General features: G+C 37.7%; 2 protein-coding genes across 2 annotated transcripts; one reads left to right on the forward strand and one right to left on the reverse strand.

Annotated features, from left to right (window-relative positions):
• Positions 1-1,253: 1,253 nt before the first annotated feature.
• Positions 1,254-2,594, forward strand: LOC5563627 (dnaJ homolog subfamily C member 17). Its single transcript, XM_001647895.2, has 2 exons — positions 1,254-1,478; positions 1,536-2,594. The coding sequence occupies exons 1-2, from the start codon at positions 1,401-1,403 to the stop codon at positions 2,358-2,360; spliced, it is 903 nt and encodes a 300-aa protein (XP_001647945.1). The 5' UTR covers positions 1,254-1,400; the 3' UTR covers positions 2,361-2,594.
• Positions 2,401-23,143, reverse strand: LOC5563579 (conserved oligomeric Golgi complex subunit 2). The gene is made up of 3 exons (XM_001647894.2): positions 22,901-23,143; positions 21,092-22,833; positions 2,401-2,959 (listed from the first exon to the last, which is right to left on the reverse strand). The coding sequence occupies exons 1-3, from the start codon at positions 22,976-22,978 to the stop codon at positions 2,653-2,655; spliced, it is 2,127 nt and encodes a 708-aa protein (XP_001647944.1). The 5' UTR covers positions 22,979-23,143; the 3' UTR covers positions 2,401-2,652.
• Positions 23,144-26,917: the final 3,774 nt, after the last annotated feature.

The raw sequence follows: 26,917 nt of genomic DNA on the forward strand, positions 1-26,917 counted from the left end.
TTTAACGGTCGATTCAAAAATATGGTAGGTGGCCGATCCGCCACCCGCAGCGATCGTATCGTTTTTGTTCGTGTTTGACGTTTACACACTAAAGCCATCTGTTGGCCTGTCGGCCAAACACACAGATTATAGCATTGGGCGTACATGTCTTCGTGACAATGATTTTGATTGAGATTTCTAAGTGTTAAGCCCCAAGCACAATGTGAGCGGCAGCGCGGTACAGCGGCAAAACGGCAAGCCCATCTTGAACTACACTCTACTTGTCAAGTCAATATTGAAAAGGATTTAGTCAACACTGGATTGATAAGTAAAGTGTAGATCAAGAAGGGCATGCCGTTTTGCCGTTGTACCGCGTTGCCGTTCACATTGTGCTTGGGGCCTTACGTCTGTTTGTCTGTGCTTTAGTTGTCAAACATGTTCCACGTTGTACCACGGAGTGTTTCATTATCATGAAGAGCGACTAGCACGGTGTAATTTATGCGCTACGCACACTGTTCCAAGCGACTCATCCCTTGAGCGCCACCCTTGAAAAACGATTAAATCGAAGTTTTGAAAAGTTATGCGAGATTTCGAAGCGAGTTGAGGTGCGTCGTAAGTGAGTTGTTCGCTGTCCGGTTTGGTAGTTGTGCGAAAATATTTTGTGTTAAAATGTTTGCACTTGGGGTTGAAATTTCCTGAATCGGCAACGGTTGCGAAATGGACCAGACAAAAATTACATTTGACGGTTCGTTGATCAATTGGAGGGGAAAATTTCCGAACTGTCAAATTTAAGTGCGCACTCATTTTAACAACGCAAGTGAGATCCTGGACCTACTGGGAATCGAACCCAGACACCATTAGCACAGACAAACAGACGTAACACTTAGAACAAATCTCGATCAAAATCATAGTCACGAGGACATGTACGCCCAATGCTAAAATTAGTGTATTTGGCCGACAGGCCAACAGATGGCGTTAGTGTGTAAACGTCAAACGCGAACAAAAATGATGCGAGCGCTGCGGGTGGTCGATTGGCCACCTGCTATATTTTTGATTCGACCGTTAAAAAGGTGGTCGATGGACAACGATGAGAGTGTGACGTCTGTTTGTCTGTGCCATTAGCATGGCTTTGCTTAGTAGCCGCGGACTCTAACCACTCGGCTAAGGAAGGCCCCGACAGACAGACCCTTAATAGATTTTATTTTCGGAATCGCTCACTGCTATGCATGTTTATCGTGAGTGTGTTTAGAGCTGAACATCTCTCTGTCAAAATTTGTTTACCATCCTATCGGTGCTCGAGGTGCTCGAAGATCGAAACGATTGCCCGGTGTTCAATTTAAAAAAAATCTTGTGAAAAACAGTGAAAATACCGTCTAAATTTCCCAAAAGTTGCAATCAAAAACGTAACAGATACCGCCACAATGGTAGACGTTAAAAAGTTCAGTGAAATCGACCTGTACGGTCTGCTGGGCATCGAAATCGGAGCCACCGAAGCGGAGGTAAGTAATTTGCGTGGAATCGTCGCAACAGAATTTTTATTTCCATTCCATTTCTAGGTTCGCAAAGCGTACCGTAAGAAGGCGCTTCAATGCCATCCGGACAAGAATCCCGACAATCCGAAGGCGGCAGAACTGTTCCAGGAGCTGTCCAAAGCGTTGGAGATTCTGATAGATGCCTCGGCCCGGGCCGCATATGATAAGCTGTTGAGCGCCAAAAAGGCCGCCCAGTTGAGGACCCAGCAGTTGGATAGCAAACGGCAGAAGTTGAAGGAAGATTTGGAGGAACGGGAACGGAAAGCCAGGGAAGCTGCCAAGGGTGGATACAAGGTACAGAAAACACCGGAAGAGTTGTTCCAGGAGGAGTTCGAGCGGTTGCGAAAAGAAGGATCGAAATTGATCGAGGAGGAACAGGAACTGATGAGGCAACAACTGAGGGAAGAGAAAGCAATGCAAGGCAAGGGGCAATCCAGTTGGGATCCTTCGAAGCATAGGATTAAGATCAAATGGAAAGCCGGGAAGGATGATCCGGAAAACGGGGGCTACACGCAGGAGATTCTGAACAAGTTCCTCTCGAAGTACGGCGATATTAATGTCCTGGTGATGAGTCCCAAGAAGAATGGAAGCGCGTTGGTGGAATTCAAGACACAGGACGCTGCAGAGATGGCCGTGAGTTACGAGCAAGGTCGGCTGGATAATCCTTGCAGCTTGGAGTGGATTGGTGATGCCCCGAAGAATAAGAATTCGCGGACAGGGGGATCAAGTACCATAACGGAGCGAGATTATGAGAGTATAGTTTTGAGGCAGTTGCGGCAAGCGGAGGAACGCAAAAGGCTCATAGAGCAGATGATGCGAGAAGATGCCGAGGAGGACGCAGGAAAGTGATATTGACGACGGATGGTTCAAAAACGGTGAGTGTGGAAGATTTTTGTCTCTAGTAATGCTATTTTCGTATTTGATTGACAAATTTTACTTCGAATAATTTATAACTTTCGCGGAAATGCCTAAAATATTGTGTTTTGTGTATATATTAGAACGTTTCAAGTTAACTCGATTGGTGAATCGATGGCGATCGGATTTTACTACTTATCGTTAAAATTACACAACATATGAATCAAAGATGGAAAATCGATCAAAATCATCTCTAGAACGGACAAAAGAACCTCCCTGACGTGTCTCACATTCGCGATCCTATCCTGATTTTGGTGGCTTCCTCGACCAGCTGCATCAGCTCGTCCAGTTTTTCTATTTCCCCTCGGGCCAAGCCGATGCTTTCGATCTCCTGCACGTAATGGATGACGTCTACTTGCAGTTGGAGGCGAATTTTGTCATCGTCGGACATTGTGGTGCGGTCTGTGGACGTTGTCATCGTTGGAGCCGTTGTTGCAGAGTTTGCATTACGATCCCGCAGGTTTTTCAGCCGTCGTAGGGATTCCTCCGTTTTCTGGACCGAGGTCAGAACCTCATCCACGGCTTGGTAGTAGCTGAAAAAAGATTTCGGTTTTAATTTCGGCAGGCTTGGTAGCAGGTCTCGTTTTAGATACTTGGTCTCTATATTAAAGCTTGTCTTTAAAAAGTCTCTGTTTTGATTAGATAGAATAGTCTCTTTTTTAACTAAAATAATTTTCAAAGTCAAACACGGTCTCATAAAATTTATTCACGGATTTCTGGATAAAAAATTAGGAAATCTTCTAGTGATTTTTCCAGAAATTTCAAGGACTCCTCAAGAAATAACTTTAGAAATTCTATAGCTTCCTTTACTAAATTATCCAGAAACTCGTCGTGCGAAAATAGCAACTTTGGCAATGCAAGCTGTCAGTTAAAACTGTGGAAGTGCTCATTGAACACTAAGCTTTGAAGCAGGTTTTTTCCCAGTGTAAACGTTATGTCAAGAAGTAGAAGAATATTTCGATTTTTGGTTGCATGAACTATAACCATTTTTGTTTCACTTTTAGATTGATACAGGTATATTTCGTTTCTATCAACACGATCGGCAATTTTCAGTTGATAAAAACGGAACCGTGACAAAAATGTAATAATTTTCTTAGACAAAATATTTAACAAATTTGAAAATAAAATTGCAGTTTTGTCAGGATAATACACATTTGCATCATATAATTGCACAGTATGGATGTTTAGGAGCTGTGAGGAGCTTTTAGAATGTTTATTCCTATAGGTTCGTAATGAATGTTGATTGCAGACTCCTATCAATCAATATAATTTTGTAATAAATCATTGATTATTTTATTTTCTAGGTTAAAATTTTAATGAATGTAATATAGAATATTGAAACGATAATCACATAAATGTCCTTTGTATCATAATGTGCATCATATTTGTAAAAATAACTACAAGGAAGTGGGTCAAGTTGATCATTGTTTTTTTACAAGAAATATGATACAAGAATCAATCTGTTTTTCCACTGTTCATCCTCATCCTTCTGATTCTTCCTCTTTTTGGAATTATATTCCAACTAAAAAAGAGCGTTTTTCTCAGCTTAGTGTTCTTATAGACACATTCGCAGTTATCAATTGAGAGCTTTTTTTGCCAAGGTACATTTTTTTTGCATTTTTGGCTACACCCGATTGTCGGTTAAATGTGGAGGTATGTTGCGAAAGTTTTGCAAACTGAAAGGATTGTGGGGATCTTTATTCTAAAGTTATTACTTCCAACTTCGACAGGGATGCACTAATCGTCAATCTAGAAAAGCGTCACCATCGCCTTTCAGCTTTACGTTAGAACACGAAGAGTCTGGCAATAAATTAACCCTCTAATACCCAAATTTTTATTTTCGATCTAAATATCATTTTTAGTTATCTAAAATCGTTCTAAACACGTTTTGGGCAATGATTTATTTTTATTCGCAAATCTATGAATTTTGGTTTTTGATTTTTATAATTTTAATTTTTGAACATCCCTATCCTTTTTCATTTTTTCTTGAAGCCTCTTCTAGTAACTTATTTTTGGCAACAATAAAAATTCAAGTTTTCACGGTACTTTTAGAAATAATAATTTTCAAATATTTTTCTGAAAATATTTTTATTTTCCGTGTAATTAACGGAAACACAGGTTTGAAATTATTTTAATAACACCGAGCCCTTCTTCTGTTATAGGTTGATAGTAGAAAAATATAAAAGGTACGATTTTTTATATTACACGTTAAATAAACCCGAGGCATTTGTAGGTTATATAAGAATACAATTTTTCAAACAATTTTCAAAAATACAAAAAAGTTTCAAAAGTCATAAAAAACTTTTCTCATATGCATGTTATGAGTCAAGGTTTAAGCCAAACATAAAATCATTTTGATTTCCGAGCTACGAAAAAATACACAAAATTCCAAAGTGTACCCCGTCTAAAGGCGGGGTTGGGTATTAGAGGGTTAACCTAAAGTTCAAGTTTTTTGTTTAGTAAAAATTATATTGAATACTAGTGGCCCGTCAAACTTCGTTTTGCCATCAAGTAGGCTGCTGAAAATGATATGCAATCTCCCATACAAAACGATAGAGTAGTTTTCAGTTGTTTTTCAAGTTCATCCAGAGAATTCTCCTAATCATTTTCTTTCGCTCAAACACGTCGGAACACTTGACCAATGCAACAGTGAAATAATCATGTAAGTCTATTAGCCCGTTCTTGAGCCATTTCGTGACATACAAACACCATTCCATTTTTAATTTATGTAGAAGTTCATCAAAAACACAAACTCTAGAACAAGCATCACCAAATTAGAAATTTTTGGTAAGCAACTCTTTTGTAAAGTTTTATGAATAAGCGTATGGCTGTTGACTCCTAATTAATCATTTAGTCTCCATGTGGGGAAGAAGTTCATGTCTGCTCAAAGATCAAGATGTGGGAAAGTCCAGTATCAACAGTGTCTCAAATTGTCAGCCGTTTCAGCCCTTTACCCTCTTCCTCGATGCAAACTTATTATACAGCCATTCCATGAAAAACCGATCTAGTGGGTCACCGAACTCCGTAAAAATTTGCTCTTTTGTTCCTTATCCGAAATAAAGATACACGTGTTTTTGGATTTTTTGATTAGGGTGACCATTTCCGAAATAGGGTGACCAGAAAAATCGCGATCTTGCAAAATTTTTATTTCTAAAACAATTATAACTTTTGAACCGTTCGACCGATTTTCAATCTTTTGGTACGAAATGAAAGCTAAAGACTTTGACTTTACAGGAAAAATATAAAATTTTACAAAAAATGTTTGACAAATTGAAAAAACTAAGAAAAAAATTTACAAAAAAAATATATATAAAAAATCCTAGTTTTTTTTAGAAATTTCCATTTATTTTAATGTAAAAAAAATATTTTTTCAAAGTTTTATATTTTTTCTGAAAAGTTGAAATCTTAAGCTTTAATTCCATAAAAAAAGATTGCAAATCGGTTGAGCTGTTCGAAAGTTACGAGCTTTTAAAAAATAAAAAATCTAATACCCTGAGACCTACAGTGTGTGCCGATCAAAAATGACTGATTTTTTATTTTCAAAAAAAAAAAAAAAAAAAAAAAAATATATATATATATATATATATATATATATATATATATATCTCAAAAACTAAGAATCGCTGAAAATTTTGAAAATTTGACAGTAAACGTAAAATTTTCTGAACTTTCAAGAAAAAATGAGAACAGCAACAGCCCCTTTCGTCCCGAGGCCTTCAAAACACGAAAAAACGGAAATTATTGAATTTTTTCATGTAAAAAAAAAAAAAATATGTGAAATATTATATTTTTTCTGAATAGTCAAAATGTTTAACTTTCATTTCATCCAAAAAGATTGAAAATTTTGACCGATTTCAACCGATTTCAAAATTTTGACCGGTTCAAAAGTTTTAATTGTTTTAGGAATAACAATTTTGCAAAACCGCGATTTTTCTGGTCACCCTAATCAAAAAATCCAAAAACATGTGTATCCTTATTTCGGATAAGGAACAAAATAGCAAAATTTTCACGGAATTCGGTGACCCACTAGATCGGTTTTTCATGGAATTGCTGTATATGGAGATTCAAAAATGCTCTATAGGTTGCTTAGTTTCGCTGGACTCCTTCCTCTACCCCTTGAACAGGATCTAATCAACGGATGTTAACTATAATTTGTGCAATGCTATCGAGTTTAAAGGAAAGAAGATAATGTCCAAAACATGACGGGGTCTACAGTCCTATCAAAAATAAAATAAACTCGATCATGTCTTTTGTCATTACTCAAACATTCTTGAGTTCATTCCCAAGTGAACATGTATGGGATCGTCAATTAATCACGTAAGGGTTTATGGGGGAGGAGGGGGTATGAGATATCTTATGTGACATACAAGAGGGGGGTCGAAAAACCGCCAAAATTGTCTTACGTAATTAAATGATAACCCCTATGTCTGTCAAATTTTCATAGAAAAGAAAAATTAGAGAAAGGAAAGGTCTCTGCAACTCTCTTAGGTACGTATTCAACTAATCACAAATTCCAGTTGTTGCTAGGACGTGGCCAGAGGAAATCTCGATTGTTGAAGGATGGGTTAATCTTGTCCACCAGACCATGCTAAGTTTGAAAACTCCAATTGATAAGTGGATAAGGAGTCAAACCTAATTGAATCGTATATGACTTGACACCTACCTTACCATGTATCGTAGGTGCTCAACACTAACATAATGTTGGAAATTCAACTCTGAAGGAATTGAAAAGCAGTTAAATTGCTTCAAAATAAGTACTAAGCTTACATTCTAAATTAAATTAAATTGAAAATTAAAAAAAATGTGTGTTGATAAAAACGGAATAGTTTGTTGACAAAATCGGAACGTGACAAAAATGGAGCGTGACAAAATCGGAACGTGATAAAAACGGAACATACCTGTATTCGCAAATTACAAACAGGTTGTATATTCAAATACAGTTTTCCAAATACCGGAATTTTCCCCGTTACTAAAAACATTTAAAGCAGGCAACAAAATGATTCTGAGACTTGATATTTTCCAGACGTTTGATAGGATTTTTTCATATTTGATTTGACTTACAAAATATTCGTTCCCAGAAGCAACATCATATAAAATTACCAAATTTAGAGAACTTGATCTAAGTGATTCAACAATTATTTTGAATAAAATACAGTGAGTTCAAAACGGTTTGTATTCCGAATAAGGTGTTTTTTTTTTTTTTAAGGCTTTCTGTGCTCGTGGCCACTACTGTGCCGGAATCATTTGATCTGTAGCTTCTTTATCGATACAGATCTATTTTAAATTTATCTATATTTACATCTGCTTTCCACTCTCTCCTCCTCTTACTCTCACACGGAGCAGGTAGGAGAGAGCTCTGCTGTTAGCGAGGCTAGCTGCCTGCGAAGAGGGTCAGTTTGTCTCAGTCACCATCTGATACTGACGGAGGATGGATGTGCTCCCCAAAGCACGATCCTCCGTGAGGCGTCTTCTGGTGGCTGGACGGGTTTTTTTTGTGGAGGGGCTGGGAATTCAACCCATGACCATCCGCTTATGAAGCGGAAGCGTAACCTCAAGGCTACAGACCCCCCTACCGAATAAGGTTAGAACCAAAAAAATATATAAATGATTTATCAAAATATCTAAAAGACTGGAATGGACGGTCTTTACAGAAAGTTCTGAGAGATTCAGTAATTTTATGAAAAAATATCTGTATCTAAATTTAGATTATGTTTCAAAAAAGGGCAAAATTTAATCGAACTAGCCAAACTAGCTATCCAGATAAGGCTTAACCAAAAATCAGCATCATCAGAAACTCCAAGAATTCGCCAAACGGGGTGTGGATCTTCCCAAAAAAAATAGTCAAACATATTTTTGGATTAGTTTTTTTTTTACCCTTACGAATCTCGTAAGATGGTCAAGAAAAAACAGCCAAGGATCATTAATATAATCCACTGGCATTCTTTTTTTTTATCTTTACTAAGGAGACTTTCAGCCAGTTAGTAGTGTTTGATCCTTTGGTCGCGTTGCTTGCTCCGTCGGGGGCAGGATCAATCGTGTTGCGCGTCGCTCGCGCGGCACGTTAATACATAAGAGTCGCGGATCGCGTGATTAGTGTTAGTGGTATTTCATTCTTTGGTCGCGTTGCTTGCTCTTGCGAGGGCGAACGATGAACACTTGTTCGGCATACAATTCATTTATCGAATAATATCGCGAATCTGGTCAGGCGTGAATATATCAAGGATCGCATCATCAACTAAAGATGACTCCCAGATCCTTACCTTATCCCACTAACCCAATATCCTTTGCATGACAACTATGGAGTTGCAGAAGATTCTTCGGTCCCTAAAACCAATGGTTGTCTAACTAACATTCCTTCCCTTCCCCGATGACCGTAAGGATGTGGCCGGCGCCGTTATTGACTTCTAAAGTTTGAGCTCTCGATTTGTGGACATTGAAGAATGGTAAGCTAATCCCAAGCCCCATTCACTAAATCCCTGTGCAACAAGTGTAAGTAGCAACAACGAATTGTACGGTCATTTATGCTCATGCTCATGCTTTATTAAGGAGACTTTCAGCCAGTGGCTGGTTCGTCTCCGACTGGCATTCTTCTTATTGCCTTTTAATGATCTTTCAAAAAAATTTCAGGTAACTGAACAATTATCGCCTCGATTTTCATTCAAATTCCTGCAAAGATCTTATCTTAACGAAAATCTATCAAGTATCTCACCAAAACATTACCATGAAGTATCTAAGTAAAAAAAAAATTATTTTAAAAATGTTCCATAGGATTTGATTTATTTTTTTCAATACCTTGCCGCCAGAAATCCAAAAACCATTGCAGAAATCGGTGAAATTTGCAAGGAAATATCGTCAAATGATTCTCTGTATTTACACTGACTAATTAAAATTAAAATTAGTCAGGATTCGAAGTATGAGTTGTCAATAAGTCGTGCGACTCTTGGGAAAACTTTCTAGTTTATCCCACAGTCCTAAAAATTGTAACAAACCGAAATTATTATGATTGAAATACTTATTTTCCCGGTGTATCCTTCGATTCCCCTGGTATTTCTCGTATTTTTCCCGGCCATTTGTAAATCCCGGGTTTTTCCCGCTTTTCACAGATTTTCCGGATGGATGGACACCCCCTGTACAAAAGTTTTTTAGCAGCAAAATCGAATCAAGCAGTTCATGCCGAAACGTCAACAAGGCTAGATCGATTTGTTCATACGTATACTCGTTACTGAATAATTTCTCAAAATACAGTCCGAAAAATCAAAAACTCTGGGTAAACGTACCCCGGGCGTGTCGTCAAACGTCGCGAGTTCGGAATGTAGCCCCAATGGGGGACCGTGTTCCATGATGATTCGTAAAAATTACGATAAAAGTAAAGTCCGCATAACCTCAACGCAAACAGAGACTAATGTCCTCCCTAGAAGTAGGTGAGAAAAATTACGCACAGATAATCATCAAAGGCGGCATTCGTCTTCACGTTAAAGAAAAGACGAAATTTACCGTTGTTGTTGCTGCCCTCAAATCGGAAAAATGTTATATTTTTCACCCACGGTACAAGTGACGAAGTTCCGATCAGAATAGTGCTAGCTGGTCTGCCGGTGCTCGATTTGGAGGAAGTGTGAGAAGAACTGAAGCAAGCAAATGTAGAGGTAAACTTACTGTACTCATCGAAAGATGAAGATTCAGCTCTGTACCTGCTCAAATTCCCGAAGGGTGCCGTGAAATTGAAGGAACTGCAAAAAATAAAAATGCTGTTCAATGTAGGTAGTTGTCAGTTGGCGCTTTTTCTCAAGGAGGATTGGAGAAGTTATCCAGTGTTATCGGTGTCAAAAGCTCGGCCACGGAATGCGCAACTGTAATATGGATGCAAAGTGTGTCAAATGTGGGGAACTGCCTCTCATGAAGGACTGTACATTACCGCCTCGTAGAGCAACGGATGATCGTTCAAAAATTCGTTGCGCCAATTGCAGCCAGAATCATACTTCTGGGTCTTCTGCTACTGTTGTTGCTGCTGCTGCTGCTGTTGCTGTTGATAGTGCTGCTGGTGGTGGTGGTTATGCTGGTCCCGATCAATCGGAACTATTTTCGCTACACGAGTTTATGAATCTTGCTAGCGATTTATTCACTCGTCTCTCTTCGTGTAAAACGAAGGCACAGCAAATTCTCGCCTTGTCGGAATTGATGATCAAGTATGAGTACAATGGATAACACAACCAGCTTGAACATACTTAATTGGAACAGTCGTTCTATTCGTAATAAGGAAAGCGAATTCTTCAATCTACTGGACAACCAGAATATCGATATTGCAGTTGTGACAGAAACCTGGTTACGTCCAGATATCTCCATCTACCATCATTACTACACATTCACTCGCTTAGATCGTTCTTCGTCGGAGGCAACCCGAGGAGGAGGCAGGGCGATACTTATTCGAAAATGAATTAAATTCACCCAATCTGGTGGACTGAATACTAACGTCATCGAGGCCTTACAAGTAACCGTTCACACCGACGCTACTCCAATTCATCTAGTTGCTGCTTATTTCCCTGGATCATCCAACCTAAGTACGCTCAACAAATTCAAACGTGATCTTCGTACCATAACAGGGTTCTCTGAGCCATGTTTTTTATTGGTGATTTTAATGCCAGACACCGGTACTGGAATTGCCAAAAAATGAACAAGGCGGGTGAAATACTTTTCCGGGAATACGAAACATCTGACTTCTTCATTCATTTCCCAGCTGATTTTACTCGAATGGCTCCAAACGGTAGAAGTACGTCTACACTTGATCTAGTGCTGTCGGGAAATTCCATGGATATGTCAGTCCCAGAAACAAAATTCAAGATCTTTCAACGGATCATTTTCCAGTGATGTTCACTATCAATGCTGATATTCCCTTCAAAAATGAATTCCGTCAGTACAGGAACTATAAACGCGCAAACTGGACCGTTTATGTGATCTCAGTCTCCAGAAGTCTGGATCTAACATCTCACGTCATAAATAACCTGGATACTGAAGACAAAATCGATACTGCCATTGAACGCTTGTTACCACATTAGTTGAGGCTGAAAGAGTTTCGGTGCCAGTTGTCAACTGTAATCCTCAGAAGCGCGACCTTCCAGATCGGATCAAACTTCTGATTCGTTTGAGGAACGTACGAAGAAGGCAATGTTGCCGAACTAGAGATCCCTTGCTGCGAACAATTGTTGAAAATCTCAATCTCCAAATCCGCAACGAAAGTGCCACCTACAAGTTTCGAAATTTTGGTACAACCATCCGTAATCTAGCAAATGTAGCAGCAAATTTTGGAAAATCAGCAAAAATCTCCGGAATAAAATCAAATACCAATCTCTTCGATGCGGAAACCGGCTCATGGTGTCTGACGCGGAAAAGGCGAATACATTAGCAGAGCACTTTGCAAGCTCACACAACAATCAACTTCGCAGTGATCCAGAAACTACCGCAGAAGTACATCGGGCAATGGAGGATTTTGAAACTCACGCTCTTCATAATATCGACGTTGCCACTTTCACTAAACCTAGCGAAATAAAGAAAATCATCCAGAGACTAAACAGCAAAAAAGCACCAGGACAAGACGGGATTCGTAATGCTATGCTCAAGCGGCTTCCTGGAAAAGGTTTGGTTTATTTAACCAAAGTCTTCAACGCTTGCCTGAAACTCACGTACTTTCCTGAGAAGTGGAAGCCTTCGTTGTGTGAATCGCTAATGAATACCGATATGAACAGCATTCCTTATAACGCAGAACGCTCCACAGTTTTAACCGTTCGAAGGCAGATGGAAGCGGATAAGCAACCAGACTTACACTTACAAGAAAATTTTGGATTTTTTCATCTACTTATAGGTATTCCACTAAACAGCTCGAAGATTTATTATCATCATTTAAAATGTTTTCAATTTAATAGCCATTCATACACTTCAAGACATTTTTTAACGCATGCAAGTGATTATTTCCCATGAAACCTCTCTAAGAATTTTCCTAAGGAATTTCTCAAAAAAAAAAAATTGTTTTGCATATCTCGATATAAAACCTGGATTTTTCCAAAAAAAATACTACAAACAATACCTCAGGGATTCCAACAGGAATTCCTTCATAAATTATTTCTGTTTTTTTTTCAGTAAAGCCCTTAGTCCTCTAGAATTAAATCCGGGCATTCTTCCATCGATTTTTCTAGGACATGCTTCAAGATTCCCGTTAAAATCATGTTGGAATATTCAACCAGAAATGTCTCCAGATGTCTCCAAGGATTTTCTACAAAACTTTCCTTCAGAATTTCTTTAAGATTTAAAAGAAAATCGTGAAGTATTCCTGAAGTAAATCGTAGGGTCGCATCTGTTAAAACTTGTGTAAGTTCTTAAGACACCCTTGATGAATAAGGATAGAAGAACAAGAAGAACTCAAACTTGAGGAAATTTAACAAGATTTTGTAGATTATGCTAAGATAATTAAAAAAATCAATTGAATCTCTGCATAATATCCCGCAGGAATTTGTGGAGGAAGTCCTGGAAAAACATAGAAAGAAATTCCTAAAAAAAAGTGTAGGAATGATCGGGAGATTTCTTGAAAAAATGCTGTAGTATTAACTGGTGTAGAGCCTTGAATGAACTTTTGAATATTCCATGGGAATTTTTCGAGTAATTCATAGAAACAAGTTTGAAAGATTTCCACTAATCCTTGGATAAAACGCTGGAAAAATGCTTAGAAAAAAGTCTAGGGAAACTCAATAATGAAACACAAGTCGAATTTAAGGAATTGTTTGAAAGGTTTTAATATATTCACTCGGATAACCCGTCGAGAAATTTTAGGAGCAATTCTTTGGAATAACCGTAGATGAAATGGCGTAGAAATTCTTGTCGGGTTTCTTGAAAAAAATCCTCGAACGAATTTTACCAACAACTCTTAATCTAAAATTAACCTTTGCGGGTTTACTTGAAATTTTTTTTGTGAAAATCTTTGGAAGATCTCTTACAGTAATGACTATAGAATCTGAAAAGTTAGTGGAGGAAGTCCTAGAATTGTCTTTAGAAAATTGTTCAAACTAATATCTGAGAAAATTACTGTAGGTAGTTACGTTGAAGTGCTCAAGGATTTCCTCAAGCAAATTCTGGAGAAATTCCTTTAAACATCCTTTGAAAAATTACTGAAAGAATTGGTAGAAGAATTTCTTGACGAATTTCCCGAGAGAACCCTGTTTTAGTTCTTGATAGTATTTTAGATGAAATCCATGGAGAAACCTCTACGCTAATTCCAGAAGCTGTTCCTGAGAAATATTGGAAGAAATTTTGAATCATAATCATCTGCAAGCAAGAAAGAAGAGACTATAGAGACCATTTTGGTTACAATAGAGACTTCAGAGACCTTCCATCAAAAATAGAGACTTTTTAGAGACTTGGATAACAATAAATACCAATTCTCTAATAAGAAACATGCTACCGGCCCTAGATAATCATTTACTGTTAATCCATGTTAATCCTTTACTGAGATATTCAAAACGTAAATCATGTTTTAGAAAGTCGATAAAATTTCATACTCAAAAGTATCCTTACTGAACAGCTCAAATAGCGTTTTGATAGCGGCGCAGCCGAATTTTTTTTCGATTGAAGAAAATTTTCTTGCAAATAATGGTTGCTATGGGGTTTTACGCACCAGGCTTCCAAATTCTCACTCACTCTCACGATAATGGATTTATCCCTCACAGCAATTTTCAGCGATTAGCTGCCTTGCGATTTTATCCGTCCACAAAACAAAGCGAAAATAGATAATTGCACATTTCCGCAGCTGTGAGAAGTTTGTTTTCTCTTTCTCCGATCCATGGAGAGCTTTTCCTGTTTGCATCGCCACAAGCAGCAGTTGCTTTTATGCACCAAGTTAACCACTCCTTTCGTTAAGTTGGTGTGGTAGTATGGTTAGCGTGCACGCATTGCGGTTGTTTTTAGCAATGTTCTAGGTTCGAATCCCGTCGCCGACACTAGTTTTTGTTTATCCACATAGTGATAATTCTCGGGAGCAGTTGATGAGCGAAATATGATGGAGTGAAAAATATATTATCCCCGGAGTGGAGTGATTTTCGGTTATCCACCATCGTAGCTCCAGGGAAAATTAGTGTGAGCGGTAAAAGATGTTCACGTGAGGAAGCGAAAAAACCATTCTCCTTACGTACGAAAAATCGTAGATTTCGCATCATTGATACGAAAATTCAGAACCCTGGTCGTGACCATATTCTACCATGAATTACAGCCTCAAAATAACGTCCCTGATTGTGATCGAAATTCCCTAAGAATTCCAGATTTTTTCCAGGTTGAATAAAATTCCCTAATAATTCCAGGTTTTGCAGGTTTTTCCAGGTAGTAGACACCCTGTTAAATGTAAAGTATTGCAATCTAATGCTGCGGAAGCACGTTCTGCGGAGCTTAAATTGTGGCTACTATGCTTGGAAATTAGACAATTTAGTTTTCGAATTGAACTCTTGAAAATAAGCCATGAGAGACCTTCAATTCGATGCCGATGTAACAAATTTCACATCACATTGTTATAGTGTTATCAGCCCTCAGCGAGTTTACCTCTGGATATTTGATTTTTGGGTATATCCTTCAGCCGTTTAAAGTGAAAATGGCACATTGGAAGACTAAATTTGTAGTTGAAACGAACTTTCAAATTGACAATCTCAACTGACTTTGTGTAATATTTGGATAAATTTGGAATACATTTTGCTAAGAATTGTAATAAAAACATAGAATGAATAACATCTGAAATAAGCGTATTTCTTACATTTCTAATAATAAGAGAATTTAAACACTGAATTAGAATTAAAAAGGAGTAGGAAAAGAGAGTAATGTGAGGAAGTAATGAACTGTAATTGAATTGATAAGCAGGCTTAGAGATATAAGAAATAAACAGGCTGAGAAAAATAAGAAACAAACAGACTGTCAGTTATTGGTCCAATCTTGGCTCGCAAAGACGTTGAATTACTACACTGACCTTCATTTAAAACTTCCACTTTCGATCTATATGTTTAACTGTAGTAATGGTTTACAGTAAATTCCAAAATCTAACTAATTTGAAAAATCATTCGATTTTGGTGCGGTGCCAAAACCGAAAGAGTGCTGTATGGATATGAATATCACTGCTGTAGTTTTTTTGAGGAGCATTATTATTCTAGTGCTTGCTTGATGCAAAGCATCAATCCTGATATTTTGCCTATGTTTGAATGCCAACTCTTGCTACTGTATTTTCCATACAACATTGCTTAACAATAAATGGATAGTTTTATTTTTGTTTCAGAGAGCGAGTAATAGCGCTTAAGCCAAGGCACTAGAGCCAGGACATTAGGCCCAAATACCTATGTCCCATCCCAGGAAAAGGAAAAGGAAAACGTACAACAATGGAGTGTGCACTAACGTTCTTAGCAAAGTCAATCCCAACGATCTTAGCTATCCCATAAAATAAAACGGTTGGTACGGTTGTCCCCGTTTCATCCTTCATAAAATTTAAAAAATAGTTCGTCTACCATGTTATTCATAAGTGAATAATCTAATCGCCGTCAATTTTTAAATTATCTGCAATATGAAGTCTGCACAGTGAGTCTGGCCTTTTTAACCCGTTAACGCCCAAGGTATCTCACAATTGGAATTCAGCTCCGTTTTTGTTACTCATAGTCGTATTCCCATAAATTAAACCTTATTTCACCAAAAAAAAAATTGAAGTCTATGGTGGGGATCCAAAAAAATTCTTGAAAGTGTGTCGTCCATATCTAGCTGTTCTATAAGTTTATTTTCGAGATCAATCAAATATATTTTCATGCAGTTCGACCCATTACAATGTAAACAAGTTGGAAAAAACTGTTGGTGAGGGGTAATTCATAAATTACGTCAAGTACAGAAGAGGAAAGAAGGGGTTACAATGAAACGTGACTACTCATATAAAAATTGGAATCCATACAAAAAGTGTGATACAGAGGAAAATTGAGGAGGATGAATATGGCAAAACTTTGCGTGACGTAATTTATGGACGTACCTTGATAAAGAAATTGCAACATAAAGAATAAAAATTTCAGAGGCGAAAGGTGCATGCCAGAACTAAATCATTTAGTGACTTCAATTTATTTTTTTGCTCTACCACGTAAGTAAGATACAGACATACATACATTTCCATACATGTACATGTACAATAATGCACACTCAAGCCATTTATACCAAAAACAAAATAAAATCTTACATCAAATATTTTTATTTAGAAAAAAACACCTACAGATGTTTCAGAATAGTCTTCAAAAAGATTATATAAAACTTGCCAGCTAATAATGGAAACATAACTATCAAAATATTTTTTCTGGTTCAAGTTATTAGTATACAATGTGACTCTGATCTGACAGTGATCGAAATTTATATTTGGCAATATCAGAATTTCGTTAGTGCTGATCAAAAGTTAGTCCTTCAGTCCAATGACAGTCAAATATTGGACTCCAACTATTACATGCTTTACAGATGTGAATATTTAAAGCCAACATTATTCGGCTATAACGTTTAAGTTACTGCATCATTGATACATATAGTCTTATTCACCGATAGAACCGAATCCACGCGGTCCAAGATTTTTGACACTAGAGCTGGCCAGAATACCTGGGGAGCATACGGAAGCGAGCCCGCTCAATTGTCACAATTCTTGGACCGAGTGAGTTCAGCAAGGAAGGCTCTTCACTGCTACCTCAACGCGTCGCTGGTTCTAAAAGATAAACAGCCATACAAAACTACGACCAAACAATGGCGAAGGCGTAATCAATTTTCTCGAAAAGATTCATTTTGGGAATTAAGTAAAATTTTCTGATTAAATTGGCAACAACGCACTGCAGTTACGCGTAGTAAATAACTGCTTGCATACAGTATCTTTCAAGCGCATTTATTACCTGTAATTTTGCGAATAATAATTTTTACTTTTCTACGTTTAAGTCTTAAAACTGGTTCTGGACTTAGGTTGGTGGCTATTCAATTTTACTCTCCTTTGACAGCCGCCCTTCACCATTGGAGTTCAGTTCATGGATGGATAAGTCAATTTGTCGGTTTTTTCGTTCTTCACTCCCTTCAAAAGATCACAGGATCTAAATGGTGTCAAGGTTCATCTAAAAATGTAAGGAGCATTGCATCCGAAATAAGCGATTGTTGCTCGAATTGATAGTAAGTATCCATTGTTTTGATCTAGGCAGACCAATTTCTTATAGGTTGTTTCCTTGATGTTCCGCACATAAAAGCAATTCCCAGCTAATATGTTTTTTTTTGCGAAAATATCTCCTTTAGTTGATCATCGTTTTCGAAGATACCAAATTTTTCATCACTGGACTTCAATCATGAGAATGACTTCCGAACTAAGAAGGTTTTAGGCGAATAGCTTTCTTTGGATTTAATCAGTGGACTGATATATAATAGGTCTCATTCAGTTCTCCAACTTTGTCAAAAACACTAACCTTGTATCCAATCTCTAGATTGTGATAAAATCAAATAATGTGTTTGTCTACTAGCGCCACCTTGGGAGAATTTTCCAAACTTCTATGTTCCTGGGCGAATAGATCCCATTCAGCTGAACACTTTTGACGAAGATACCAAATTCGAAAGTTCGATTTTATTCAGTCCCATCGCTGGACTAATATAAAAAAAAAAATAAAATATTTGACCACTAGCGCCACCTTGTGAGTGTTTTCCGATCTAATATGGTGTTAGGCGAATAGGATTCATTTAGTTGTTCAACATTGTCCATGACACAAACTTTGTATATAATCACTTGACTGAGATATTAGCTAATAAAATCTTTGCCCACTAGCGCCATCTTGTGAGTGTTATAAGGTTTTATGTGACTAAGTATCATTTAGTTCAGTGGTCCTCAGCCTAACCGATTACACGGGCCATCTCAACGCTTTCAAAATAAGTCGCGGGCCGCAAGATTTATAGGGACTAATTTAGCAGCTTGGGATTGCAAAAAATCATTTTTTTATGAAAACGGATAATACATTTCTGTGAACATTATGATCAGAGCAAAAGGGTTTAGAAGCAAAGATATAAGTGACAGAGAAACAATGCCAAGTTTTTGATAAATTATGTAAGCTAATATAAAATAATTCATGACGAAAAAACTCACCTGGAAATACTTTTTAAAAGCTAGGAACAGAGCTTTATTAGTACAATTTGACTTTACTCAAATTCGATCAACGTGTCACTTACACTATTGTGGACAATGTATTTTCAACTTTTTCGATTAATGATACAAAATAGTCTACTTTAGAGGGTTTTATCTATTTTTTTTAAAGGATCGATTTATATTCAATTTTAACATAACTTGAATTTTAAGATATATTTGCAACACTTTTTACTTTTACGGGTTAAAAACAGTAACGGTAAATTTGTCGACAAACTTCAAAATTTACTTTATTTTTTTTTCATACAAAACCAAAAAAAAAAATGGAATAGATTGATAGTATCTTCAGCAAAGTTGTACATTTAAATGAAATTTATTTTGAAGATACTTGTGTTGGTCTCTTATATTTTGAGATAAATCGTTTCATTTTCTTTCGCGAAATTTTCTTCAATCGGATTGATATACTTGTGAAGATAGTTGTGTAGGTCTCTTATATTTTAAGACAAATCGTTTAATTTTTTTGCGAAGAATTCTTCAATCGGATTGATATTATTTTCAATCTCTTGATTTTTGATCTTTTGAAAATGTTTACACTTAAGTAATTTCCGAAATGCTGTGTAAATTTTATTCATATCTGACTATAAATAACTGAGATTTGTCCCACAAAAGTTGACCATTTTTTATGGAAGGTCGAAAAAGTTGCAAATGTATTGTCCAATATTGTACATCTCTTTGCATTTGGGCTCCTCAACCATTCAAAAAGCAATCCATATTCAAATATTTCAAGTAACATAATCTTCAAAGTTATACAGAATTAGGAGAAATTTTTGAAGTCAAAATAAAAAAAAATCTTTGTAAAAATATCAGCGTTCTGGAGACACCTCTGCAAGACGAGGATACTGGTTCAAGTTTTTAAACTGAAATATATTCAGCAGAGAGATTTTTAGAAATTTGATGACTTTTTGCAGGCCCTTAGCCTTCTTTTTAAGATTCTAAAAAATTTCAGGCTTTTCAGAAACTTTGAACCTTTGAATGTGTCAAAGTCAATTTCATATTACTCCTTATGCCACGAAGATTGATAAACGCAGACACTTTTTACATGATTTCAATGACTGACTATCCGGGAACAAAGTTGCAAGAGCAAAGGATTAAACATCAGCATGAATAAAAATTATAACATGCGGGCCGCTTAATATTAATAGTCAAAATCCATTCGCGGGCCGCACAAAACCTTCTCGAGGGCCGCATGCGGTGACCAATGATTTAGTGTTCAACATTGTCGAAGACAACAATTTTGTATCTCATAACAGAACTGAGATGCAAGCAAATACAATATTTGCCGACTAGCGCAATCTAGTGAATGTTTTCCGAACTAATAAGTTTTCGGGTAAATAGATCTCATTCAGTTGAACACATTTGTCGAAGACACCAATCACTCATCACTGAACTAACATATAAACAATCAAAATGTTCGATCGCTAGCGCCGAACTGTATTCCGAACTAAAAACGTTTTAGGCGAATATGTCTCATTTAGTTGATCAACTTTGTCGAAGACACCAATTTTGTATCTCATAACTGGGCTAAGATATAAGCAAATAAAGTTTTGGCTCATTAGCGCCATCTTGGGAGTGTTTTCCGAATTTGTAAGGTTCTATGCGAATAGGTATTATTTAGTTATTGAACTTTGTCGAAGACACCAATTTTGTATCTCATCGCTGGACTGAGATATAAACGAAGCAAATATTTGTACGCTGGAAAGTTGTTTCATATGTTGCTTATATATGCGACATTTGTTGGCGTCTGTGCGCCACCTGGTGAGTTAATTCTGAATTGAAATAGTTTCCAAGTGGAAGTCAGCAGTCCTGTGATCAACTTTGCAGAAGACAGTTTTCTCCCAAACCTCTTTATTTTCAAGATATTTGCTCTACAAGTACTGTCCTATTTATAGGACGCTGGGCGGATATGGGTTAATATTTGTTTTGTATCACATTACCTATGTGCTGCAAATATTAATGTTGACAAGAAAATACCAGAAGAAATTCTTATATTTCCAGGATGCTTTTCAATATTGGCTGTGCGAACGCTTAGAATAGAATAGAATAGAATAGAATAGAATATTGCTTCTATCGACCCCTACTTGGAAAATTACTCGAGAATGTTTAGCAAGAACTGTAACCTAATTCGTGGATGAAATGTTGGATAAATTTCCGGATAAATTTCTTGAGGATCCTAATGAAATTATTAATTTACGAATTTATTAAGTTCCTCAATAAAGAATAGTTCTTACTAGTTTTCCTGGAAGAATTTCGTAATCAGAATCCACTGCAAGGAGAGGGAAAATAGTGACTAGAGACAGTTTTAGATAAATAAAGAGACCATTTAAAATAGAGACTTACATTAAAATAGAGACCAAGTCTCAAAAAAGAGACCAGCTACCTGCCATGAGTGTATAAAGATAAATAGTACGCTCAGTTGCTATCGACTCTGTCTTGGGGGGAGAGAAATTAGGAATTTGAATTCGTAGGTACTCACTTCAACGTCAAACAGGTGAACACATTGGCGAGAAATTCCTTCAGCCGTTCGTCACCGACCATAGCCTGGTAGCGTACGCGAAATTCCCGACTGGGTTGCACCAACAGTTCCATGTATTGGCAGCACTTGCTCGGCACGTCCCGATTCGTCTTCCGGTACAGCCGAGGGATGTCGCTGACCTGTTTGATGTGCGGAATGCTCGCCTGGACCAGCTCCTGAACGATCAACGTCTGCAGCCGGTTCAGCTTTGTGGTAAGGGTCGATCGGTTGTCGAAAAATACTTCGTCTAGTTGAGGTGGGGTGAGGGCTAAGCTTTGGGGGGCTTTGTCCACGACTAGGGTTATTATTTGGGGAATCTTTTTCGAGAGGTTGTTGATGTCTGCGAAGAGAGTAGCCAGCAATTTGAGCTTCAAGGAAGGCATCTGCGAATCTGCTGAAACGGGGAAGTTATAGGTGATGGCCGTGTCGACCCAGCTTGTAGTACGGGATAGCAATTGCAAGGTTAGTTTGAAAAATCTATGGAATAACTGTGGCAGATAGATTCCCTCTTGCCAGCAGTTGGAAATGCACGTTAGGGCAATGGAGAATTGCACCAGATTGAACTGACTTGCACTAATTTGTTGTTCGACAAATTTGCTGGCTTCTAATTCACGACTACATGCCTTCTCCAAGTTTGATCCAATCTCTTGGAAACGGATTTGAAAGTACACCGGAAGGTTCCACCGAACTTGGAAACTTTTATACTGGGAATGCGCTTTGAAAGCTGCAATTTCCGTCGAATCCTCGATAATTTGCTCAATCCGTTCCAAGAACTCTAGAGTGCACTTATATTTCTGATAGAATGCTTCCGGATTTCCAGGGGCAAATATCGACGACATGTTCGTTTCCATCCGCCGCTCGACTTCCGTCCAAAAGCTGTTCACAATGAAGTTGTACCCTTTGACCTTCCCGTTCTTCTTGGTCAGGGTTAGCAAGTTTTTCATGTGCAGCGATATAAAATCTAGAATTTGGTTGTAAATGCCGGTCAGGCCTTGAGGAGAATTCTGCAGACTGCTTTCCGAAACCGCCCGGCTCATGTAGGGCGAAACGATTTCCCCTCTGAACACGTCCTCCGCCGTTCGGCATTCATCAAGGGTGCAGTAAATCCTCAAGCATCTTTCCAGCCCTTCCACATCCTTCTGCTCCAATGTCCTCAAGAAGTATGTCTTCAGCTGATCCAGTAAACTGTCCTTCATCTGTTCCGATTGCTTCTGTTGCTCGTCATTCAAGAATTCCCTACAAAATTTGATGTTAAACTGCAACTGGATCGACTCGAGTGCCGCCCGCTCCAACAAGGTCGGATTGACATCCTTTTCCTTCCCTTCCACCGGCTTAAGCAAACTTTCCAGCTTTACCAGCGCTCCTTGCACTTTCCCCAAGCTTTGCAAACTCTTCTTGTGCCCTCGAAGGGCTTTCTTCTGCTCCAAACAGTCCGATATGTCTCGCATCGTTCCCTCCAGTGCTTCCTTCACAGCCAAAATCTCATCCTTCAGCTTCCCCAAGGGCGTTTCAATCCCACTTATCTTCCGATCCAAACCGATCAAATTCGCCGAAAGATCCACAAAATCCGCATAGTCCTGGTTGATCAACTCGATCATTGCCGATCGCAGCACTTTCAAATAAACTCCCAAATCATCCCGAATGATTTCCAAACTCCCTGCTTTGCGATTCTCGTGCAGGAACTCATCCACCGAAAACGTTTTCTAAAAAAAACAGAACAAGCCACTTGAGATTTCCCAGCAGGAAGAGAATCATCATATCCCATCTCACCTTCATGAACTCGTTCTTGTCGAAGCACAAATCGGCCGGACCGGCCGGTAGACTAAACAGTTCCCGTGCACTTGTCATCCTACCTATATTATTCAACCACTTGTCTGGCAATTTTCCGATTAATTTAGAGCATCATTACGTGTACACAAATTTCTTTCCTCTCCTGATTAGTGATTAGAACGACGAGAATTTCGGGAACGAAATGCACTTTTCTGTTTTGACAACTTGACACATCACCGTCATCGAAAGTGCATAAATGCCTCATCAAGTGCGCAGGATGCGAGTCATCGTCATCGAATCCTCGCAGTGTTGAGGGATAAGAATGGGCGATAGTTGGTGAAGGTGAATCGAAGCCAATTGATCTAATTGAGAATCATACACTAACACTGATAATACGTTGATATGTGTATCACACATAGTTTTGCGGTTTGTGGCGATTCTATAACATTCCCCAGAAAATCGTTTCCCAGAATTCCCTAGAATCTTATTCCTCACAATGAACCATTCCCCAGAAAATTATATACCGTGCACCCCCGCTAATTTGAACGGTACCTCATGCAAACCATCGGGGTTCGTTTTTAATTTGAACATCTAGTCACCCTAGAAACGTGTTTCTGGTTACCTCTTTCACTGTTTTGTTTTGATTCTGCGCTCCGTTCCACAGCGTTCCATTTCACTTTACTCTGTTCCATGAGCTAAATGACGTTTGAACCATTTTTAATCTGAACGATGTGCAAACTAGCGGAGTACAGATTAAAAAGTGTTCAAATTAAATGTGTTCAAACCAACGGGGGTACCCGGTACTTCAAAGTTTAAAAATAATCTAGTTAAAAATATTTATATCAAAGTTGTTTTTAGGTACCTGAGAAGGTTAGCATTGGTGTTAATGGATCATTGGAGGTAGTTTTTGTCAGTGCTCACCGCATCAAAATAAAAACGCCACTGTATATGGGATTTAACATTGTGACAGCATTGCTGTTCTGTCAAACACACAAGGCTACGGTGGCGCTATCTATGCTTTCCATAGCGGCCGTTTTGGTTTTTTTAATGGTCCATTATGAATACTTTACCCATATTTTAAATTTCATTTGCAAATGAACAGTCACAGTACTTTCACATATATTAGCACTTATGAAGACTGATAGATCAGTCTAAAGGGAAACATAATATCCTACAGTGAGTCACAGTGAAAATCGTCCACCTTGAACATTACCAGAAAAGTAATTCATACTATTCATGTATAGAACAAGAATTCAAATTAAATGGCTCCTTACGTTAGTTCGGCAAGGGTCTTGATAATTGTATGCAATTCAAGTTATTGAATATTGAAAGAAGGGGCCCAGATAGCCGTAGCGGTAAACGCGCAGCTATTCAGCATGACCATGCTGAGGGTCGTGGGTTCGAATCCCGCTGGTCGAGGATCTTTTTGTAAGGGAAATTTTCTCGATTCCCAGGGCATAGAGTATCTTCGTACCTGCCACACGATATACACATGCAAAAATGGTCAATCGGCAAAGAAAGCTCTCAGTTAATAACTGTGGAAGTGCTCATAAGAACACTAATTTGAGAAGCAGGCTTTGTCCCAGTTGGGACGTAACGCCAGAAAGAAGAAGAATATTAAAAGAATAAATTAAGCTTTAAATTTGTGAAAATAATCGATAATAAGGTCACAGTGAAAATCGTCCACCTTGCCGTTATGCATGATTTTTGGGGTAATATTATAAAGTTTTCATTCATATCATTTCTTTAACTCGCGCACACACATAAATTCAAGTACGATCTGCTATGCAAGAATAAAAAAGGTTTAGTTTTTTAGAGTATTTCCATTAAAATGGGACGAAATAAACAGACATCGTCAGATATAAGAAAACTTGTGATAAAACTACACAAAAATGGCAAAAATCAGCTGAAAATCATCAAATTTGTTGGAAAAGGGTGTACTACCGTATAGAGTATAATAAATCGCTACAAAATTAACCATTGAAGTAAAATCAAACCCAAAACATCGTTGAAGAAAATTATCAATGGAGCGGTTGAGCGTTAGCTTCTTCGCCAGGTTGATGCTGACCCCAAGATAAGTGCACCGAAGCTTGCAATTGAAGCGAAAAAGTATCTCAGGAAGCAGGTATCTCAGGAAAAGTATTTCATAAAGCCAGAAACTATGCGTAGAGTGCTTCGAAAACATAACGTTTCATGGCCGAGTTGCAAGTCGGAAGACGTTTGTATCACCGAAGTACGTGAAATGTCGTATGGAGTTTGAAAGGATATCAACTTCTGGAAGCACTTACTATTCACAGATGAGAGCAAGTTTAATATTTTCGGATCTGACGGCAGGGTTATAGTTTGCCGGAAACCGAATGAAGACCTGAAAATGAAAAATCTTTGTGAAACTGCTAAACATGGTAGTAGTTCCGTGACAGTTTGAGGCTTCATGCCATCATCTGATGTTAGTAACTGGCACTTTATCGACGGGATCATGGCTCAATACTTCTATCTTGATTCATTGAAGAAGAATCAAAAGCCTAGCGAAAAAAATGGCTTTTAATTTACCTATCTACCTTATCTCAAAAAAATGGGCATTACATCTACCAGGATAAACATCTGCAACATACAGCGGCAAAACCGAAAGCTTGGTTAAAAAATGCTCATCAATCATCAATCTGCCGAGACAATCTTCAAATCTCGACATTATCGAGAACTTGTGGCATCTGTTGGATGATTAAATCAGGAAACATCAAATAACGAGCAGATATACTTTGAAAAGTGCGCTTACTATTGAGTGGATTGAGATCGCTAAAACTTAAACTGAGAAACTTGTGCGATCTATGCCAAATCGTCTCAGGAAAGTTTTAAAGAGCAAAGGCTTACCTACTCGATACTAGTTTATGGGTTGACACCTGAAAAAATGACAATTCTTCTAGATCAACTATAAATTGATATCGGTGGACGATTTTCACTGTGACTTATATTTGAGGTTTAAATTTACCTTATTATTTTTCGATTCCATTTTGTTTTTAATATTTATAATAACAGTGCCACAATGAAGTAATGGAAATATGCAAATAATTGTATGAAATAGAAAATTACAGCTTTTTTATATAGATATATAGAAATTTGAATGGAAAATATGAGGGTGGACGATTTTCACTGTGACAAACTGTATATTAGTTTAAAAGAATATACAGCCCATCTGCATAAAATAGAGCTACACCCTTCTTTCGGTTTAGTACTTTTATAACCTGTAAATAAAGAATAAAATAATATCACTTGAGATAGGTAGACATGACAGTCCTTTACCCTTTAGAAACTTTCTAATAACTCTTTAAAATCCTTTTACAAGTTGCAACAACTCATAAAACAAACAATCGAAAATATATCCAAAGAATTCCACGATCTTATCTTATATACGCAAATTTGCAAATTCCATGACTACAACAAAACATTCAAATCATTGGATTTTACTGCTCATTTAACAAATTCGTCAACACTAAAGAACAATTTCGTTCTTCTCAAAAGAACAAATATGTTCACAATAAATGACAATTTCGTCAGCTCTGAAGAACAATTTGGTTCAACTCAAATCGGCAATTTCACCACACTTTCCAAAAAAAGATACAATTGGCAATTCGCCACCCCAAAGAAAATCGATTATCTTCAACACACGTTTCCATGATCCTCGTCGCCACTTTTATATCCTGTAAATAAAGAATAAAATGATATCACTTGAGATAGGTAGACATGACAAGTACATAGTTTCAAATGCATACTTTCTTCTCTATTTTTATCAGGGGGCCGATATGATGGCCATATTTTGTTGCCTCTTATCGAACGCAAGTAGCGCTCACCAATACTATTACGCTATAAGCAATGCAGCTGGTGTGAATGTGGGAAAATGAACCTAGGCACACAAAATCTACGCATATTGTTCGTTATTATTTCCATAGCGTAGCTCGCGGTTTAAAATAAAAGTTAGTTTCATATATATTATCATAAAAACCACAATGAAGTGTTGTTTCC

The sequence above is a fragment of the Aedes aegypti genome, chromosome 3 (genome assembly GCF_002204515.2).
Source record: "Aedes aegypti strain LVP_AGWG chromosome 3, AaegL5.0 Primary Assembly, whole genome shotgun sequence".
Taxonomy (NCBI): domain Eukaryota; kingdom Metazoa; phylum Arthropoda; class Insecta; order Diptera; family Culicidae; genus Aedes; species Aedes aegypti.

Excerpts from the sequence above, each read along its gene's own strand:
- LOC5563579 (XM_001647894.2), bottom strand. The coding sequence starts at position 22,978 with ATGACAAGTGCACGGGAACTGTTTAGTCTACCGGCCGGTCCGGCCGAT. Across the intron at positions 22,834-22,900 it reads ACAAGAACGAGTTCATGAAG|AAAACGTTTTCGGTGGATGA; the intron begins GTGAGATGGGAT and ends TGTTTTTTTTAG. Across the intron at positions 2,960-21,091 it reads TTCACCTGTTTGACGTTGAA|CTACTACCAAGCCGTGGATG; the intron begins GTGAGTACCTAC and ends ATCTTTTTTCAG.
- LOC5563627 (XM_001647895.2), top strand. The coding sequence starts at position 1,401 with ATGGTAGACGTTAAAAAGTTCAGTGAAATCGACCTGTACGGTCTGCTG. Across the intron at positions 1,479-1,535 it reads TCGGAGCCACCGAAGCGGAG|GTTCGCAAAGCGTACCGTAA; the intron begins GTAAGTAATTTG and ends TTCCATTTCTAG.